At 39.1% G+C, this 21181-nt stretch overlaps 1 protein-coding gene across 1 annotated transcript; it reads left to right on the plus strand.

Annotated features, from left to right (window-relative positions):
* Positions 1 to 761: 761 nt before the first annotated feature.
* On the plus strand, positions 762 to 1703 carry LOC126071501 (olfactory receptor 10R2-like). The gene has a single exon (XM_049875689.1). The coding sequence runs from the start codon at positions 762 to 764 to the stop codon at positions 1701 to 1703; it is 942 nt and encodes a 313-aa protein (XP_049731646.1).
* Positions 1704 to 21181: the final 19478 nt, after the last annotated feature.

The following is a 21181-nucleotide window of genomic DNA, read 5'->3' on the forward strand; positions in this document are numbered from 1 at the left end:
CAGGTATATCATAGATGGGACATATGTTTAAATGGGCAACCAGTGAACACTGAAGCAAAACTAAATTATTCTAGCCATGTGTTTTCTTTAAGGAGAAACAAGGTCTAGTATCTTGTAAGAGTTTGTATAAGGGTCATAAAGCTAATTCTAAGGAAGTAGCTGTAGTTCCCAACCAAATTAACGTTATAAATGACTACATGGAAATGGGTTATATTATTTCTTGTGAACAGAAACCCTATTGTTTACGGGCAAGTGAGACAAAGACAGATAAACTGATGTTGATCCAGATACAGAATGTATTAGAGGAAGATGGGAGTGGGTTCTCAGACATGGGTGCTATAGCTCATAGAATACAATCTTTTATCGGTAATCTGAATAAAAAAATAACCACTTAAAATGATAATGCAGATAAAACTTTTTTTTTTTTTAAAGTAATTAGACTACAAAAATATTGAGCAGAGACTACATAAGTCTTCATCGGGGTGGGAGGAACATGAAAGATGGGATTTATGTGAGTATACTTCATGTGAACACTTGTAGCTTTATTGCTAAAATTGTAGAAAAATAATGTATCAAATTAGAACAATTTCTTGTTAGTTTACAGTACCTTTTTTTTAAATTTTTTTTTACTCCAATGCTTGTTGTTTCTAATTCAAACTAGACTGGCACTCCCTACTTTAGGAGGGCTAATTCTTCGTTCTTCAATTCCAAAGGCCTTTGAACCTGATCATACTGACTTTACTCCATGAGATCAACTCTCCATGGCCAATTCCTCCTTTGTCACTGAGTTCCTGTTGATGGGTTTCTCCAGACTTGGGAAACTGCAGCTTGTCCTCTTTGTGGTTTTCCTCTCCCTCTATTTGATCATCCTGACTGGAAACATCACCATCATCTCAGTCATCCGCCTAGATCACAACCTACACACTCCTATGTACTTCTTTCTGTGTGTCCTTTCTGTCTCTGAGACCTTATACACAATTGTTATCCTGCCCAAGATGCTCATCAACTTGCTCTCTGTACTCAGGACACTCTCCTTCATGAGTTGTGCCACCCAGATGTTCTTCTTCCTTGGTTTTGCTCTCAACAATTCCTTTATTCAGGGAGTGAAGGGTTATGATCGCTATGCTGCCATCTGCCAGCCTTTGCACTACCCCATTCTCATGAGCTGGAAGGTATGTGGACAACTGGCAGTAATTTCCATTATTTGTGGCTTCCTGACATCTCTGGTAGCCACAGTTTTGGTGTTTAGCCTCCCTTTCTGTGGGCCCAATAAGGTTGACCACTACTTTTGTGATATTTCCCCTGTCATTCGCCTTGCCTGTGCTGATGCCCACATTAATGAATTGGTCATCTTTATTGGTGGGGCCCTTATGCTTCTTGTGCCCTTGTTCTTCATCTGCATCTCCTATGGATTCATTGTCTGCACCATCCTGAGGATCCCATCTGCTGAAGGCAAGCGAAAAGCCTTCTCCACCTGTGCCTCTCATCTCACAGTGGTTATCGTCCCCTATAGCTGTGCTTCCTCTGTCTACCTGAGGCCCTCAGCCAAACACACATCAGGCAAAGATAGGCTGGTGACAGTGACCTACACCATCATCACCCCACTGTTAAACCCCGTGGTATACAGCCTCAGGAACAAAGATGTCCAGACCACTATTAGGAAAATGATTGGGAAGGCTGTTTTTTTCCCTAAGGCTTTATAATTAGAATATTTTAAAAGTGTACATACATGTCTGTGACAATCAAAAATGGAACAATTTTTTTTTTTTTTTAAGTCCTAAGAGTGTCTGTTCTACTTATCTGTATAACTGTGTGGTCTTGGGTAAGTTGTTTGACATTGTGAGGCCTTAATGTTTTTGTGTGTGAAGTAGAGATAATAATATTTTCTTCTCTGGGTTGTTGTAGAGAATCAGAGTATCTGGTAATGAATCATCACTCTCCACACCCTCCTCCTATTTCTCTAGATGTATAGTTCTCAAGAGGGTTTTAAAAACCATCATCTTTTGTCCTTTGGCTTGTTTATCATCAATCTCCATTGATCATGCTCTTTGCTTAGGATTATTTAAAAAAAAAAGGATTATGCCCAGCCTAAAATGAGGTTCCCTAACCTGAATGTGGCTTACATCTAACAGTATGATCTGTTGGAGGAAAAAAGGTCACTCTATTTGTAACTAGATGATTTCAGATTAGACGCTGGCTAGGTCATGATGTTGAGACAGCTACATTTTTTCCACAGAAATAAGGCTTTTATTATATACAAATAAGATTAATATAATTTTTCTTTCGTATAGGGTTTTTATTTGAACCAAACGGATAAAATAAAAGAAAGCATGCGTAAAATGTGAAGCCACACAAAGTGGAAGACTAAATTTTAGACACCTCACATTCTTGGGAGCAGTTTTCTAGATATGCTGCAGCTTATCAATATTATCTTAAAATAATAATGCATAAAACTGAAGCTCATATTTAACATGACCTCCTTTTCCATGGTAAAATGTAATTGTACCCTTTTATTCTTAAATTGAAATATATACAATCGTAAATAGTGTCCTATTTTTAAAGTACTGACACTTCTGTTGCTATTTTTCAACTTTACAGTGATTATGGAATTTTTATTCTTACTAGTCAGATAGTGAAGGCATTTAAGGCACTACAAGTCAGTATAAGTACAGCTCTGAGAACCTCCATTATGTTATTCTGTTCTCATTTTTTCCTATCAAGTAAGCAATCATAGTTTATTGACCAATTTTTTTTTAAAAGAATAAGGTACTTATTATACATGTTATACATATTTCCTTGCTGGTACTGGTATTTTTCATTTCTAGCTTTGTTTTGTGTTAGTTTGAGAATGTGGACGTAATTCTATTTTTTTTTTTTTTGATGTATTGAATTTTTTTGTGGTTTCTTCTGAATTGTATCAGGTCATTTAATATGATGAAGTACTTTCATTTAGATTAAAATTTTAATACACATATTATAGATATTATCTTAATTGTATTAATTAAACTATTTTAGTACACTATATTATCTTAGTCATCTAGTAAAGCCGTAACAGAAATACCACATGTGGATGGCTTTAACACAGAGAAATTTATTTCCTCACTGTAAAGCAGGCTAAAAATCCAAATTCAAGGTTTCCTCTCCAGGGGAAGGTTTTCCCTCTCTGTCGGCCCTGGAGGAAGGTCCTTGTCCTCAATCTTACCATGGTCGAGGAGCTTCTCAGGGGCAGGGACCTGGGTCTAAAGGACTTGCTCTGCTCCCGGTGTTGCATCCTTGGTGGTATGAGGTCTCCAACTCTCTCCTTGCTTCCCTTTCCTTTTATCTCTTGAGAGATAAAAGGTGGTGCAGGCCACACCCCAGGGAAACTCCCTTTACATTGGCTCAGGGAGGTGACCTGAGTAAGGGTGGTGTTACAATCCCATCTGAAAACTCTGAACATAAAATTACAATCATAAAATGGAGGACAACCACACAATACTGAAAATCATGGCCTAACCAAGTTGATACACACATTTTTGGGGGGACATAATTCAATCCATGACATATATCATCATTTGTTTTATGTATATGTGATCTGTAATAGATCCGTTGTGTTTAATTACAATGCTTCCCTGCATTTGTGTTTATTTGCTTTTTGTTACATTTCTGACAGCATCAGTCAATTAATTTCATTTGGAACTAATTAAAAAATTTTATTTTGGATTTAACGTATATGTTGTAACTATAAACTCACTAAAATGATAGCGGAATATAAAAAACATAAAAGTACTCTTCAAAAAGGCAAACAAGAGTGGACAGCAGAGGGGAAATATCAAACCAATTACATAAGCATGAAAATGGATTACTAAAGTTGTTCTAAGTCAAAGAGAGAAAGCTGAAAAAATACACCTGCATAGGGGCCAGGTAAGCCAATGAAAGGAAACCAACTTACAGCAAAGAACTCTAGATCTGGACATTTCTTTATGTTAGGCCATCCCAATGGCACTTTTGTGTAGGACCGATTTAACCTTCTGTAAAGAACACATGGCCTCTTGATCAATTCTTTGCAAAGTATCTGCAGTGAAGGACCAGGTTTATTTTTCCATTTCATCGCAGGCCAATACTTCAGTAAAATGTAATAAAAAGTAATCATTAAAAAAAAGGATAGGCGGGGCCAAGATGGTGGACTAGGTGGACGCTACCTCGGATCCCTCTTGCAACAAAGACTCGGAAAAACAAGGGAATCGATCACATACATAACAATCTACGAACTCTGAACAATAAGCACTGACTTAGAGACAGAAAACGAAAAAATACGGGCAGACAGCGACCGTTTTCAGAACCAGGAGCCAGCGTACCAGGCAGGTGACCTTCGGAGCCCGATCTGGGGCAGAGCCCAGGGGGGCAGACGGCACAGAAAGGGGGCCCACCCCTTCCCCCCCAACCCATCCCGGGAGGAAGTCTAGCTGGTTGGCGCGGGCCGCGTAGAGGTGCAGCCGGAGGGAGAAGCACCTGGGAGGCAGTGACTGATCTGGGAGTGGGGAGAACAGCGTCCCAGCTGGGGTGCCGTCCCGCCGGGAGTTAGGCGAGAGGCGGACGGGGCGCGAGCGGGGGGGGGGGTCAACTATATTTCCCTAAAGTGACCCCGGGGCGGCGCCCACACGTTCGTGCGGGAGGACGCACACCCAGTCCACGTGTGTGGGCACACCAGAGGGAGAAATCCCCGGAGGTGACTGGTCTCAAGGCGGGGAAGGCAGCAGCCCAGACAGGGAGCCATTCCGCTGGGATCTGGGTGCGCGTGCGGGTGGGGCATGAGCGCGGGGTCCATTTTTATTACCCTGAATTGACCCAGGGGGCGGGACCACCTGGTCGTGTGAGTGACACCCACCCAGTTCGCGCGAGAGGTGTGGCGCACCAGAAGGAGAAGTCCCCGGGAGGAAGTGATTGCTCCCGGAGCAGGGAAAACAGCGTCCCAGACGGGGTGCCGTCCTGCTGGGATTTGGGCGCGCGCGTGGGCGGGGCATGAGCGCGGGGTCCATTTTTATTACCCTGAATTGACCCAGGGGGTGGGCCCACCTGGCCGTGCGGGTGACGCCCACCCAGTTGGCTCGAGAGGTGTGACGCACCAGAAGAAGTCCCCGGGAGGAAGTGACTGGTTCCAGAACGGGGAAAGCAGCGTCCCAACCCGGAAGTCGTCCCGCTGGGATTTGGGCGCGCGCACGGGCAGGGCGTGACTGCGGGGCCCAATTATAATCGCCTGAATAGACCCTGAGGGCGGGCCCAACCGTTCGTGCAGGAAACGCCCACCCAGTGCGTGCGAGCGGTGCCGCGCACCGGAGGGAGAAGTCCGCGGGAGGAAGCGACTGGTCTCCGAGCAAGGAAAGCAGCGTCCTAGCCGGGGACCCTTCCCGCCCGGATTTGGCGAACGGGGGTGGAGCGTGAACGCGGTGTTCAGCTCTATATTCTGTGGTGCTAGACTCCTAGCTCTCTGATCCCTCCCCCACCCTCCCCAGGCGGCCCCATTAACATCCGAATACCCGGAGCCAGAGGGAGAATTCAGATAGGGATCTGACTGCATTTTCTTTTAGCCGACTACCTGGAAAATCTAGTTTCCCAGTGATGGCTCGGAGACAGCAGTCCATATCAAACCACATAAAGAAACAGACCATAACAGCTTCTCCAACCCCCCAAACAAAAGAATCAGAATCTTTCCCAAATGAAGATACAATCCTGGAATTATCAGATACAGAATATAAAAAACTAATTTACAGAAAGCTTAAAGATATCACAAATGAAATTAGGATAAATGCAGAAAAAGCCAAGGAACACACTGATAAAACTGTTGAAGAACTCAAAAAGATTATTCAAGAACATAGTGGAAAAATTAACAAGTTGCAAGAATCCATAGAGAGACAGCATGTAGAAATCCAAAAGATTAACAATAAAATTACAGAATTTCACAACGCAATAGAAAGTCAGAGGAGCGGACTCGAGCAATTAGAATGTAGACTGGGACTTCTGGAGGACCAGGGAAACAACACCAACATAGCTGAAAAAAAGTCAGATGAAAAGAATTAAAAAAAATGAAGAAACCTTAAGAATCATGTGGGACTCTATCAAGAAGGATAACTTGCGAGTGATTGGAGTCCCAGAACAGGGAGGGGGGACAGAAAACACAGAGAAAATAGTTGAAGAACTCCTGACAGAAAACTTCCCTGACATCATGAATGACGAAAGGATATCTATCCAAGATGCTCATCGAACCCCATTTAAGATTGATCCAAAAAGAAAAACACCAAGACATATTATCATCAAACTTGCCAAAACCAAAGACAAACAGAAAATTTTAAAAGCAGCCAGGGAGAAAAGAAAGGTTTCCTTCAAGGGAGAATCAATAAGAATAAGTTCAGACTACTCAGCAGAAACCATGCAGGCAAGAAGGGAATGGGACGACGTAAACAGAGCACTGAAGGAGAAAAACTGCCAACCAAGGATCATATATCCAGCAAAACTCTCTCTGAAATATGAAGGAGAAATTAAGATATTTACAGATAAACACAAGTTTAGAGAATTTGCAAAAACTAAACCAAGACTGCAAGAAATGCTAAAGGAGATTGTTTGGCCGGATGACCAATAATATCAGGTACCAGCACAATACAAGGTCACAAAACAGAACGTCCTGATATCAACGCAACTCAAATAGGGAAAGCACAAAAACAAACAAATTAAGACTAATTCTAAAAAATAAATAAATAAACAAAATAATACACACAACAGGAAATCATGGACATCAATAGATAAACGATCACAATAATCAAAAAGAGGGACTAAATATAGGAGGCATTGAACTGCCAGATGGAGAGTGATACAAGGCGATATAGAAGGATACAAGGTAGGTTTTTACTTAGAAAAATAGGGGTAAATAAAAAGGTAACCACAAAAAGGAATATCAATTCCATAACTCAAGAAAAAAGCCAAGAAAAACGTAACGACTCAATAAACACAAAGTTAAACATTATGAAAATGAGGATCTCACAAGCTACTAAGAAAAACGTCTCAGCACAAAAAAGCATGTGGAAAAATGAAATGGCCAACAAGACACATGAAAAGACATCAAAATGACAGCACTAAAAACTTACTTATCTATAATTACGCTGAATGTAAATGGACTAAATGCACCAATAAAGAGACAGAGAGTCACGGACTGGATAAAAAAAACACGATCCATCTATATGCTGCCTACAAGAGACACACCTTAGACTTAGAGACACAAACAAACTAAAACTCAAAGGATGGAAAAAAATATATCAAGCAAACAATAAGCAAAAAAGAAGAGGAGTAGCAATATTAATTTCTGACAAAATAGACTTTAGACTTAAATTCACCACAAAGGATAAAGAAGGACACTATATAATGATAAAGGGGACAATTGATCAGGAAGACATAACCATATTAAATATTTACGCACCTAATGACAGGGCTGCAAGATATATAAATCAAATTTTAACAGAATTGAAAAGTGAGATAGACACCTCCACATATATAGTAGGAGACTTCAACACACCACTTTCGGAGAAGGACAGGACATCCAGTAAGAAGCTCAATAGAGACACGGAAGACCTACTTACAACAATCAACCAACTTGACCTCATTGACTTATACAGAACTCTCCACCCAACTGCTGCAAAATATACTTTTTTTTCTAGTGCACATGGAACATTCTCTAGAATAGACCACATATTAGGTCATAAAACAAATCTTTGCAGAATCCAAAACATCGAAATATTACAAAGCATCTTCTCAGACCACAAGGCAATGAAGCTAGAAATCAATAACAGAAAAACTAGGGAAAAGAAATCAAATACTTGGAAACTGAACAATACCCTCCTGAAAAAAGACTGGGTTATAGAAGACATCAAGGAGGGAATAAGGAAATTCTTAGAAAGCAACGAGAATGAAAATACTTCCTATCAAAACCTCTGGGACACAGCAAAAGCAGTCCTCAGAGGCCAATTTATATCGATAAATGCACACATACAAAAAGAAGAAAGAGCCAAAATCAGAGAACTGTCCCGACAACTTGAACAAATAGAAAGTGAGCAACAAAAGAACACATCAGCCACCAGAAGAAAACAAATAATAAAAATTAGAGCTGAACTAAATGAATTAGAGAACAGAAAAACAATTGAAAGAATTAACAAAGCCAAAAGCTGGTTCTTTGAAAAAATTAACAAAATTGATAAACCATTGGCTAGACTGACTAAAGAAAAACAGGAAAGGAAACAAATAACCCGAATAAGAAACGAGAAGGACCACATCACAACAGAACCAAATGAAATTAAAAGAATCATTTTAGATTACTATGAAAAATTGTACTCTAACAAATTTGAAAACCTAGAAGAAATGGATAAATTCTTGGAACAATACTACCTACCTAAACTAACACATTCAGAAGTAGAACAACTAAATAGACCCATAACAAAAAAAGAGATTGAAATGGTAATCAAAAAACTTCCAACAAAAATAAGTCCTGGCCCAGATGGCTTCACTGCAGAGTTCTACCAAACCTTCAGAGAAGACTTAACACCATTACTGTTGAAGGTATATCAAAGTATAGAAAAAGACGGAATACTACCCAACTCATTCTATGAAGCTACCGTCTCCCTGATACCAAAACCAGGTAAAGACATTACAAAAAAAGAAAATTTTAGACCTATATCCCTCATGAACATAGATGCAAAAATCCTCAACAAAATTCTAGCCAATAGAATCCAACAACACATCAAAAAAATAATACACCCTGATCAAGTGGGATTTATACCAGGTATGCAAGGCTGGTTTAATATCAGAAAAACCATTAATATAATCCATCACATAAATAAAACAAAAGATAAAAACCACATGATCTTATCAATAGATGCAGAAAAGGCATTTGACAAAGTTCAACACCCATTTATGATAAAAACTCTAACCAAAATAGGAATTGAAGGAAAATTCCTCAACATAATAAAGGGCATCTATGCAAAGCCAACAGCCAATATCACTCTAAATGGAGAGAACCTGAAAGCATTTCCCTTGAGAATGGGAACCAGACAAGGATGCCCTTTATCACCGCTCTTATTCAACATCGTACTTGAAGTCCTAGCCAGGGCAATTAGGCTAGACAAAGAAATAAAGGGTATCCAGATTGGTAAGGAGGAATTAAAGCTATCACTATTTGCAGATGACATGATCGTATACATGGAAAACCCTAAGGAATCCTCCAGAAAACTACTGAAACTAATAGAAGAGTTTGGAAGAGTCTCAGGATATAAAATAAACATACAAAAATCACTTGGATTCCTCTACATCAACAAAAAGAACACCGAAGAGGAAATAACCAAATCAATACCATTCACAGTAGCCCCCAAGAAGATAAAATACTTAGGAATAAATCTTACCAAGGATGTAAAAGACCTATACAAAGAAAACTATAAAACTCTGCTACAAGAAATTCAAAAGGACATACTTAAGTGGAAAAACATACCCTGCTCATGGATAGAAAGACTTAACATCGTAAAAATGTCTATTCTACCAAAAGCCATTTATACATATAACGCACTTCCAATCCAAATACCAATGTCATACTTTAAGGGGATAGAGAAACAAATCACTAATTTCATATGGAAAGGAAAGAACCCCCGGATAAGCAAAACAATACTGAAAAAGAAAAAGAAAGTGGGAGGCCTCACCCTACCTGATTTCAGAACCTATTATATAGCTACAGTAGTCAAAACAGCCTGGTACTGGTACAACAACAGGCACATAGACCAATGGAACAGAATTGAGAATCCAGATATAAATCCATCCACACATGAGCAGCTGATATTTGACAAAGGACCAGTGTCAGTCAACTGGGGAAATAATAGTCTTTTTAACAAATGGTGCTGGCATACCTGGATATCCATTTGCAAAAGAATGAAACAGGACCCATACCTCACACCATGCACAAAAACTAACTCCAAGTGGATCAAAGACCTAAACATAAAGACTAAAACGACAAAAATCATGGAAGAAAAAATAGGATCTACCCTAGGAGCCCTAATACAGGGCATAAACAGAATACAAAACATTACCAAAAATGATGAAGAGAAACCCGATTACTGGGAGCTCCTAAAAATCAAACACCTATCCTCATCTAAAGACTTCACCAAAAGAGTAAAAAGACCACCTACAGACTGGGAAAGAATATTCAGCTATGACATCTCAGACCAGCACCTGATCTCTAAAATCTACATGATTCTGTGAAAACTCAACCACAAAAAGACAAACAACCCAATCAAGAAGTGGGCAAAGGATATGAACACACATTTCACTAAGGAAGATATTCAGGCAGCCAACAGATACATGAGAAAATGCTCTCGATCATTAGCCATTAGAGAAATGCAAATTAAAACTACGATGAGATTCCATCTCACTCCAACAAGGCTGGCATTAATCCAAAAAACACAAAATAATAAATGTTGGAGAGGCTGCGGAGAGATTGGAACTCTCATACACTGCTGGTGGGATTGTAAAATGGTACAAACACTTTGGAAATCCATCTGGCATTATCTTAAACAGTTAGAAATAGAACTACCATACAACCCAGAAATCCCACTCCTCGGAATATACCCTAAAGATACAAGAGCCTTCACACAAACAGATATATGCACACCCATGTTTATTGCAGCTCTGTTTACAATAGCAAAAAGCTGGAAGCAACCAAGATGTCCATCAACGGACAAATGGATAAATAAATTGTAGTACATTCACACAATGGAATACTACGCATCGATAAAGAACAGTGACGAATCTCTGAAACATTTCATAACATGGAGGAATCTGGAAGGCATCATGCTGAGCGAAATGAGTCAGTTGCAAAAGGACAAATATTGTATAAGACCACTATTATAAGATCTTGAGAAATAGAAAAAACGGAGAACACAGACTTATGTGGTTACAAAGCGGGGAGGGAGGGAGGGAGGGAGAGGGCTTTTTATTGATCAATCTGTAGATGAGAACTGCTTTGGGTGAAGGGAAAGACAACACTCAATACAAGGAAGGTCAGCCTAATTGGACTGGATTAAAAGTAAAGAGGTTTCCGAGATAAAATGAAAGCTTCAAAGGTCAGCGAAGCAGGGGCTGGGGTCTGGGGAACTTGGTTTGAGAGGACTTCTAAGTCAATGGGCAAAACAATTCTATTATGAAAACACTCTGCATCCCACTTTGAATTGTGGCGCCTGGGGTCCTAAATGCCAACAAGCGGCCATCTAAAATACATTAATTGGTCTCAACCCACCTGGAGCAAAGGCAAAGGAAGAACACCAAGGTCACACGACAACTAAGAACCCAAGAGACAGAAAGGGCCACTTGAACCAGAGACCTACATTATCCTGAGACCAGAAGAACTAGTTGGTGCCCGGCCACAATCAATGTCTGTCCTGTCAGGGAGCACAACAGACAACTCCTGAGGGAGCAGGAGACCAATGGGATACAGACCCCAAATTCTCATTAAAAGACCACACCTAATGGTATGATTGCCACTAGAGGAATCCCAGAGACAATGCTCCCCAGAACTTCTGATGGCACAGGACAGGAACCATCCCCGAAGACAAATCATCAGGCATGAAAAGGACTGGTCAGTGGGGGGGAGAGAGATGCTGATGAAGAGTGAGCTAATTAAATCAGGTGGACATGGGAGAGTGTGTTGGCAACTCTTGACTGGAGGGGGGATGGGAAGATAGAGAGAGAGGGAAGATGGCAAAATTGGCACGAAACGAGAGACTGTAAGGGCTGACTCAATAGGGGGAGAGCAAGTGGGAGAAGGGAGTAAGATGTATGTAAACCTACATGTGACAGACTGATTGGAATGGTAAATGTTCACTTGAAGCTTAATAAAAATTAAAAAAAAAAAAAAAGGAAAACATGTGAACTGGCCTTTGAAAACCACTGGCGTACACCAAAGATCTTCATAAAGCCCTCAGAGTTATGGGAGGTTTTTCCAAGAATAGCATCCAGGACCAATATGTGTTGGTTCAACCAAAATCATTCAACAGACGTTTATTATGGCCATGGTTTTCAAAATGTAAAATTCAAACCAACATTATCAGTGTGTTGTAGGAATTTGTTATAAATGCAAATTTTCGAGCTCCAACCGAAAGTCAGAATCTCTGGGAGTGGGGCTGAGAAATTTGTGTTCAATAAGCCTTCCAGGTGATGAGGATACATCCTCATGTGTGAGAACCAGTGGATTATGACGTACCATGCTGATCTCTGCTAAGAAGAGAGTACACAGATACCACTCTTCCTGGTGATGTTTGCACAACATTGTGAATGTAACTAATGCCACTGAATTGCACACTTAAAGTGGTTAAAATGGCAAATTTATATTATACACATTTTGTCACAATTAAAACAAATGCTACAAAACTTCCTCACATTCTCCCAGTCTGACCAAATTGCCTGTCTCCTTCCTTTTGGGTGGTTGCTTTTTATCTTATAATGTCTCAGAAGTGGAGAAGGACATCATGCTTGGTAAAGTAGAGGGTCAGCAAAAAAGAGGAAGACCCTCAACAGGATGGCTGGAACAATGGGCTCAAACGTAGCAACAATTGTGAAGACGGTGCAGGATCAGGCGGCGTTTCATTCTCTTGGGTTTCTGTGAATTGAAACAGACTTGACAGCACCTAACAACAACAACAGAAGCTGGTGGTTATGTGAAAAGCATACCACCTTCCAGGACAGCCCACTACAGGAAAAAAGAGTAGTGTCAGGTAGGAGCTTTTTTTTTTCTTGTTATATTAGTGTGTAAGTGATAATGGAGTTGGCTCAGGATGGGGTAATATTTTGTTCTATTATATATGGGCGGAGCATGAGTCAAAGCCAACTGGACAGCAACTAATAACAACCACATAGTATCCCGAGATTTAATTCTTGACTTACAAAGTTCCAAATATTTACATTGACATTTTACAGAAAAAGTTTTTCAAGGTCATCTAAGAGGCAACATGGAGTTTTGTATTTGCCTGTGACCTGTTAATGTCTAGGTAGGAAACAACTAGATGACTGTGTTTATGTGCATGTTCATTAGTAAGGAAATTTCATTTCTAGAGACAACTAAATCAATCTTCCACAATTTTTAGACTTAGAGCTATGTGGCCAACCCATGCTAGAGTGAACAAATATGTTGCTTCAGAATTAGGACAATTAATGGGTAGACCATCACAGCCCATGAAAACTGGGGCTATGGTTAATGAGTGTACATCTTAAGAGTGAAAGTTGAGAGACGGGAAGTCCAGCCGCCCTCTCTATGGCTTTGTAACCACTTTAGCTGCAGCAAGCTATGTCTTCAACAAGGACCGGCTGGTAACAATGACGTACACCATTATCACTGTATTACTAAAATCCCTGGTATATAGCCTCAGACACAAGAATGTCTAGTTTGCTATCAGGAAAGTGTTGTGAAAGAAATGATCTCTAAAACTGGGTCATCAAAATATCATACTTTAGATGTCGTACGCAGTTCCCTTTTTATCATATGTGCATTACAACTATAACCAATTCTTGAAAGAATGTGACTGTACAAGATACTATTTCTTCAGTTTCTGAGCTTCAATTGAAACTAAGAAAAACTTTTTTTAATGTGATGTTACACTGATGCCTCTTTTCCTCTAGAATGAGGTGTTATGATGGGGTTTATTGGTAAATATTGAGTTCAGAAAGTTATTGTCTAAATAAAGAGACAAATAGTTGGTCTGGCCAGTGGAATGGCCATGGACAATCATCTTAATCACTGTAGATCACACATTGCCGGAGACACATAGTTGAAAATTTGTTGAAAGCTATGTATCCGATATATTAAATTGTCCTCAAGCACATATAAGCAGAAAAAAATAGAAAAAGAAAATTTGTTTGCAATTTAAGGAGTTCACAGATTATTGAAAGCCCAACCATGAACCCAAATCATGAGAGGCCTCATTCCTGGCCAAACTCATCTAAGCCATTTAACTCTATTCTTACCATTTTATCCTTTATTTTACGTTCAGTGCTTTTCTTTTTTATGTTCAATATTTCTTTTAGCCTGATTGAGAGATTACTTATATCCTTGTGCCACAGAATGTATACATTTAATAATCTGATTATAATGTCCAGAGAAATTAATTAGCATCCCTGCAGTTACCTTACAGATTTCTTAATGGATTTAACTTGTTCTTTAATGCTGAATTTCAGAAAAAAACTCACCATGGAGCAAACGGAAAGGCTATCCTTGTGAAGACAGCAATAAAATTTCTGAAAGTACTGTTTTTTTTTTTTTTTATGTCACATTTGTTTTAAAAAAAAATTAAAAGGAGCTACTATGCAGTCTAGAAGTCAAAGTTTCTGAATACAGTGTATGTAAACATCAGGAAAATGATTTAAATTCTATACTGCAGGAAGAGGAAACACTGGTGGCATAGTAGCTAAGTCCTGTGGCTGGTAACCAAGGGGTTGGCAGTTCAAATCTGCCAGGCGCTCCTTGGAAACTCTATGGGGCAGTTCTACTCTGTCTTATAGGGTTGCTATGAGTTGGAATCGACTCGACGGCACTGGGTTTGGTTTTTTGGTGTTACTGCAGAAAGAAGGGGTGATTAGCAGGAAGCTCCAGAAATGGACTCTTAACATTTTAATCAACTTTCATAAAATGTGGCTGCACTTGGTGTCCAACACTAGTGCATGGAATAATTCCTACAGCGGTCTGACACTAATGTGGTTTTAAAAATTTTTATCTGTCTTACTTTATGGCTTTAATTTTGTATGATATTCTTGGTGTTTGGGTCTTCTCAGCTCCCTTTTTTTTGTTAGTATAAATATGGAGGATTTGAAGGTGTTCTTATGACAGATTATATCAATAATCAGGAGAATAATGCTTCAACAGAAAAATAAATTGCAGTGATAGAATGACCACATTGGTCTTACCTCATCATTCTACAGCCATAGTGACATAAAACAGAAGTAAAAAATAAACCCAAATTTGCTGTCCTGGACATCAGATCCCTCTGCTTATGGCTTGAAATGTAGGATCCTCATGGAGACTGGGCTAATACTGGACTAGAAAACAAAGAAATCCTCAGCCGAAAAGAGCATAACTTCCTTTGTCCATTGTATAATCCTATCGCCACCACAGCCTCCTTCCATTTTCATCTATTTTATTAAGCATTTACAGATTTTTATTCTTCAAAACATCATAGAAACAAAGTTCTCACTTATGCTTTTACTAAGCTGCGTTCACATCTCATCTCTTCTACCAGACTGTCAGTGGTGTCAGATAAAGTACTTTGTCATACCCAGTTACTTACCCCTTCCACTTTTATCTCTATCCTTCACACAGTAATTGGATTACAATAGGTGATGAGTACATATCTCTTAACTTTAAATGAGTGACTACTCTACAAAGCCAAATAGAACATATGGATGTATACATGAAAGTGTAGCAATATTTATGTCCCCCCAGGAGTTTATAATTTAAAAAACCCATTAATTTTACTCAAAAGTCTGCAATTTGGGGAAAGCTTTATGAGGGTGGCTTGTCTCTGGTCTATGCAAAGGCAACTGGGCAGCTTGACTGGGGCTAAGGGATCCACTTCTAAGATGGACTACTCATATGAATGAAAAGATGATGCTGGATGATGACTAAGAGCTGAACCAGGGCTGTCAGCTGAGAGTTTCAGTTTCTCTCCATGTGAACCTGTCCATGGAATTCCTTTATCTTCCTCACAGCATGGAGGCAGGGTTCAAAGAGGGAATTTTCCAAAAAGCAGGAAGTAGGAACTGCTAATCTTTTAAGGCATAGCATCACTATACTTGTATTCTATTGATCAAAGCAGTCATATGGACCCAACCAGATTCAAGGGGCAGGGATGTAGACCCCATATCTCAATGGAAAGAAGATCAATTTAATTTTATATAGTCTGCCTTCTGATCAGAAATTATTCACATTTTTTTCCCATGTGTACTATACATTCATCTTCTTTCTTGACCCTCCTAAGTCTCATCCAATTACAACATTCAGTGGTCTGAGGCTCAAGGTCCAGGATCCATTATCTAAATCAGGTGAAGATTAATCTCTTTTGGTGTTGTTTATTTCAGTCTGAGGTCTGTTAACTAAAACAGTAGTTATCTGCTCCTGATACATCCAATACCCAATGGTGAGATAGGAATAGGATATCTGCAATAGACGCTGCCTTTTAAAAAAATAAGGGAGAAAGGTGGCACATAGCTGTCAGTGGTCCATAGCAATTTTGAAATCCATCTAGGAACACGTTTTCTGCCCTTTAACTAGAGCCTAATCCTAATTCTGGAAAGGATTCACCATTGCCCTGGGACCTAACCTCTGAGATCTTTTCCCACCCTTTGGGTCATCCCTTCTTATCCGTAAGAAGTAACTGATACCTGCACATGAATAATTTTCTCAACTTGTTTTTTCTATGTAAGAAAGTTGGGAGTTCAAAGGTCTCTTCATTTTTACTGTCTTTGTCCCCTATAGTACCCATAAAGCCGTTGCTGTCTGGTTGATTCCAACTCATAGGTTGAAATAATTCTTTTAATTTTTTTGTGAGTTTCTTATATATCAATTTATAATTAATTCCATTAGACAAAATTCACACCCACATTTATCTTTTATTATGACCCACTTGTGAGTCTGCTATATAACAGTACCCTTAAGTATCTTAAAAGTTCTATTTTTTAACTTACAGGGTTTATGAGACATGCCCTTACATACTTAGAAGCTTGATTAGGCATAGTTTTCAATGTTCTTGAGATCTTTACCCTGAGGCAATGGATTCCTGATAGCACCTTGGATTTGATCTTTTCCCAGAAGACAATTATTAATTTGATAATTTTTGTTGGGAGAGACGGGGGAGGAGAAACAACTGTGCTTTTAAACTCAGCAAGTCCTGTATCCTTTCTATTTCTAAAACATTTACAGTACCTTCTTCCATTTATCTATTTTTTTCTCATGTTTTATGATAGGTTGGAGCATTCTATAATCTCTCCAGAAATCTTCCCAGGCAGACTCATTAGTTTATTAGTTACCCTTTCTATTTTCTAGGTTATGGCATGTGGCAGTGCTGACAAACTTCTCAGCAATACACCGTAAGTGTCCTCTTATAACCAAATGCTACTAACATTTTTCTCTCTGTCCTTCTAAGTCCTTACCCACAGTCTCCTCAAGGCCCTTCCAGATCATAGTAACAGACTCCTCAAGACCCTTACAGGTTCTTCCTACCACTAAGCCCAAAATTAATGCTACATGTTTTAAGTTTTGTTTATTACAGCACACTGATTTTAGATAAAAAAATTATGTTCTGGTTATTTATTGTTATATCACAAGGTACACTAAAATTTATTTTGCTTAAAATAACAAAGATTTATTCTGTGCATGAATCTGCGTTTTGGAAGAACTCAGTGGAAACAACTTACATGTGCTACATATAGGGTCAGAAGGTTTGGCTTAACTAGCACTGAAGAATCCATTTCTAAGGTTGTTCACTTACGTGGCTGATAAGTTGATGCTGGATGTTGGCTCTGTACTCAGCTGAGGTCAGAGAAGCTACCGAAAGTCCCCAAAAGAAGAACTTGGGCTTTTCTCCTACTGTCCCGAACTCGAAGCATCTCTGATATGACTTATCAGAGCACCCTCAGATGAGTTCCTCAGGGAGACATCTGCAAGTTTCTAGAATTTCCCCATTTCCAAAATCAGTGTCTAGACTTATAGAATGAAGCAATCAACCTGCAGTTTTGACAAAGATGATAGGCTCTGCTGAAACCTATACCCAAGAGTTTCACATTTTTATCCCATACCCCAAACATGAATGATTGATTTGCTGATTGAAGAAATGTTTATCAAGCTCACATTATATTCCAGGAACAAACATGTTCCCTATGTATCTGAAAGATTCAGGCTACCTCTGCCATTTTAACAGTCTGCCCTCCATTCTTCATATCTTTCTCCCCTTCTTCTAGTTTTCAGAAGTGGGAATGTGAAATGTCTTAAAGAAGGATCTTTTTCTCCAACGTAAAAATGAACATTTAGGTGCACCAGATAGGGTAACTGGAAGAAAGTATTTGTCATTGATGTGTTTTTTCACAAATGGTACCCAGAAAATCTCCATCTCTCTAATGAGTCCCCAGAGAATTTCTAAGAGGAAGCCAAATAATTCCCATAGTGTATTAGACAGGGCCTTCTCTTTGGCTAACCGATCCTCAGGGTGTATTACCATGATTTTACTCTCTAACGGGGGACGTGATGGACAAGTATTGGGCACGAGATGGTAATTTGCTCCCCACGGAGGTGAATGTCTCAATTACCAACCAAGGCACTGAGGCCACCAAAAAACCAAACCAAACCCGTTGCCGTCAAGTCGATTCCAACTCATAGTGACCGTATAGGACAGAGTAGAACTGCCCTATAGAGTTTCCAAGGAGCCCCTGGCGGATTTGAACTGCTGACCTTTAGGTTAGCAGTCGTAGCACTTAACCACTATGCCACCAGGGTTTCCATTACACAGTTGAGGCCACAGCTAATGTAAAAAAGAAAGACCATGGGTGATGTTATTGAGGCAATTTCAAAAATGCCCCTGGAGAAAATGCACAGGTGATATTGCTCTGTGGAATAATGTAGAGGACTTTCTTATGCTGGTCCACATGGAAGAAGAACCCTAGAGCATCATAACAGGTGGGATAATTTGGCAAATTTTATAAGGAAAACTTTACGGATATTTCTAGGAAGTGTTTGAGAGTAAGGACACCTGCATGCCACTGGGCACCAGAACTCTGATTTGAAGGAATGTGAAACTTCAATTTCCTGTTAAAAAGAGGAGTGACAGCCCAGTCTTTTATTTGTATGTTAAATTTCAAAGCTATTGGGTTTTCTGATGAGTTAGTGATCTGTTTATCCCTAGTTAGTAGTAGTGGAAAATACAAAATGTGATCAAATGACAGAAAGTGCAACTGGATGGTAGAAAATGTAAAGATAAAGATTGAAATCAGAGTCAAAAAGAAGGGAGAGCTGTAGGTTTTTATTTTTCACAGGGATGACGGAGTCTTAGTCTTAGAAAGAAAGAAAACAAAAATACATCAATTACATAGAAGGTATGGGGAACACAGAAAGTGTTTTGACTTAGGAGACACAGGGTAGTACACAAGGGAACCAGGCTTCTATAAAATGAACTAATTGGGATCATTATTAATTCACTCATGGACTATTCTATTTATTTATTAAGAATTTATGTTTCAATTATTTAAACACTGGATTCTGTGCTGAGGATACAAAGTGGAATAAGGCATAGCCTTGAGGTTTACAAGTGTACTGGAAAGTCAGATAGGAAAAATAATTTGAATGTAACATGTAGAGAATTTTGATAAGAACACATGAACCAAGCTTCAGAAACACTGAGAAGAGAACAGCAAAGTCTCTTTGACAGATTAGAGATAGCTCACCAGGTGGTGACTTAAAAAACTGTGAAAAATGAGCTGGCCACAGATGGAGGTAAGAGGATACTGGAGGCTAAGATTCTCCCTCGGTCTGTCTGTGCCTCTCTCTCAACACAGAGTCTTGAAATCCAAATGCATATATAGGGAGCTGTAAGTATTTCTGTGTGATTTGTGTGTGATGTTGGCTTGATGTTAAAGAGTTAGAAGAAGAGGTTGTAGATATAGGTGAGAACAGAGCATCGGGTGCCTTATTACTTAGCTTAAGGACATTGCACTTTACCCTATAGATGATGAAGAGTCATTGAACAGGATAATGAATATTAAATCGCTCTTTAAACTTGTTAGACAGGTTATTTAATTACCCTCTTCATCTTTTGCTTTCTTTTTCCTCTCTTTCATTTGCCAAGCTATTCTGTAAACCTATAATAACATCACATCCAAGCTCTTGGAACTCCTATTTCCAAATATTTTACACGGCATCATAGGCTGTGTTAGCGTGGAGTCAAAGTTTTCCATGGTAAATTTTATTTTCAAGTTATAGTTCCCACATGGGTTCCAAGGATGAGTTTGAAAAGGCAGGCGACCCTCATCATGAGATAGCTATTGAGTAACTGGCCTTTCTTTCCCCTCAGGAACGCCAATTTTTTTTGGATATCAAGTTACCTTTCATTCCGGGGATGATCCTGTAAAAGAGAAAATACCAAAGAGAGGAGACCAGGAAATTAGAAAGGCAAAGAGATGGTGTCTCAGGAAGGATCTAGCGGAGCTTTTGTTCTGGTCAAACAGCATGCAGTGTATTACTTATTTATACAGTTTAGAGACCAAACAATTGAAAAGATGTAGAAATAATAGTTAAAGCTCTTGATGGTAGCCCCTTTTTGAAAATTTGTTAGACCATTTTCTAGGCAATAGATCTTTGATATTAGGAATTTAGTTGTTTGAGAGGCATTTCAAGCCCAATAATAGTGGTTCTCATATTAAAATAAAAATGTTAGCAAGTGAGATAATGCAGGAAACCACTGGATGATCAGAAATAAAAATGAGATAGCAGCAACATTTAATGGATCTTTTTCCTCTATATTTAGAGATTGGTGTCATCTCAAACTGTTGAAGCAGAAGGTTAATGCTATGCCCTAGCTTAATGCTCAGGAAACAAGTTTGGAAAATCCCTGGAATCAAATGCCATCTACTTATGAAAACCCAAAAACCAAACCCACTGCTATTGAGTCGATTCCGACTCATAGCGACCGTATGAGTTTCACATAATTTAGAGGGGAAACTGGGATAATTCTCAATTTATTTATTTTCAGCAAGTTAGTTTTTGAGTATATACTGAGTATTCTTGTATATGATAGAGATACAGTTTTTGTCTCTGATAGGTTATACTTTGGGGAGCCAAAAACAAACTTACAGTATTAGTGGCAAAGCAAGTAAAATTTTCGTTATTACTAAGGAAACACAGAGGGAGAAGTGATACAGCATGATTAGGAACTTGTGGGAAGCAATCAATGAGTATGTGATATTTAATTTGGGAATTGAAAGAAGGGTACAATATAAAAAAAAAATACAAGAACAACAATAACCACAAATACAAAGCATGGAATATTTCCAGATTCTGGAGCATCTTCGTTAATCTAGTGCTGCTCTAACAGAAATACCACAAGTGAATGGCTTTAACAAGACAAATTTATTCTCTCACAGTCTAGTA

Source organism: Elephas maximus, chromosome 3 (genome assembly GCF_024166365.1).
Source record: "Elephas maximus indicus isolate mEleMax1 chromosome 3, mEleMax1 primary haplotype, whole genome shotgun sequence".
Taxonomy (NCBI): domain Eukaryota; kingdom Metazoa; phylum Chordata; class Mammalia; order Proboscidea; family Elephantidae; genus Elephas; species Elephas maximus.

Excerpts from the sequence above, each read along its gene's own strand:
- LOC126071501 (XM_049875689.1), top strand. The coding sequence starts at position 762 with ATGGCCAATTCCTCCTTTGTCACTGAGTTCCTGTTGATGGGTTTCTCC.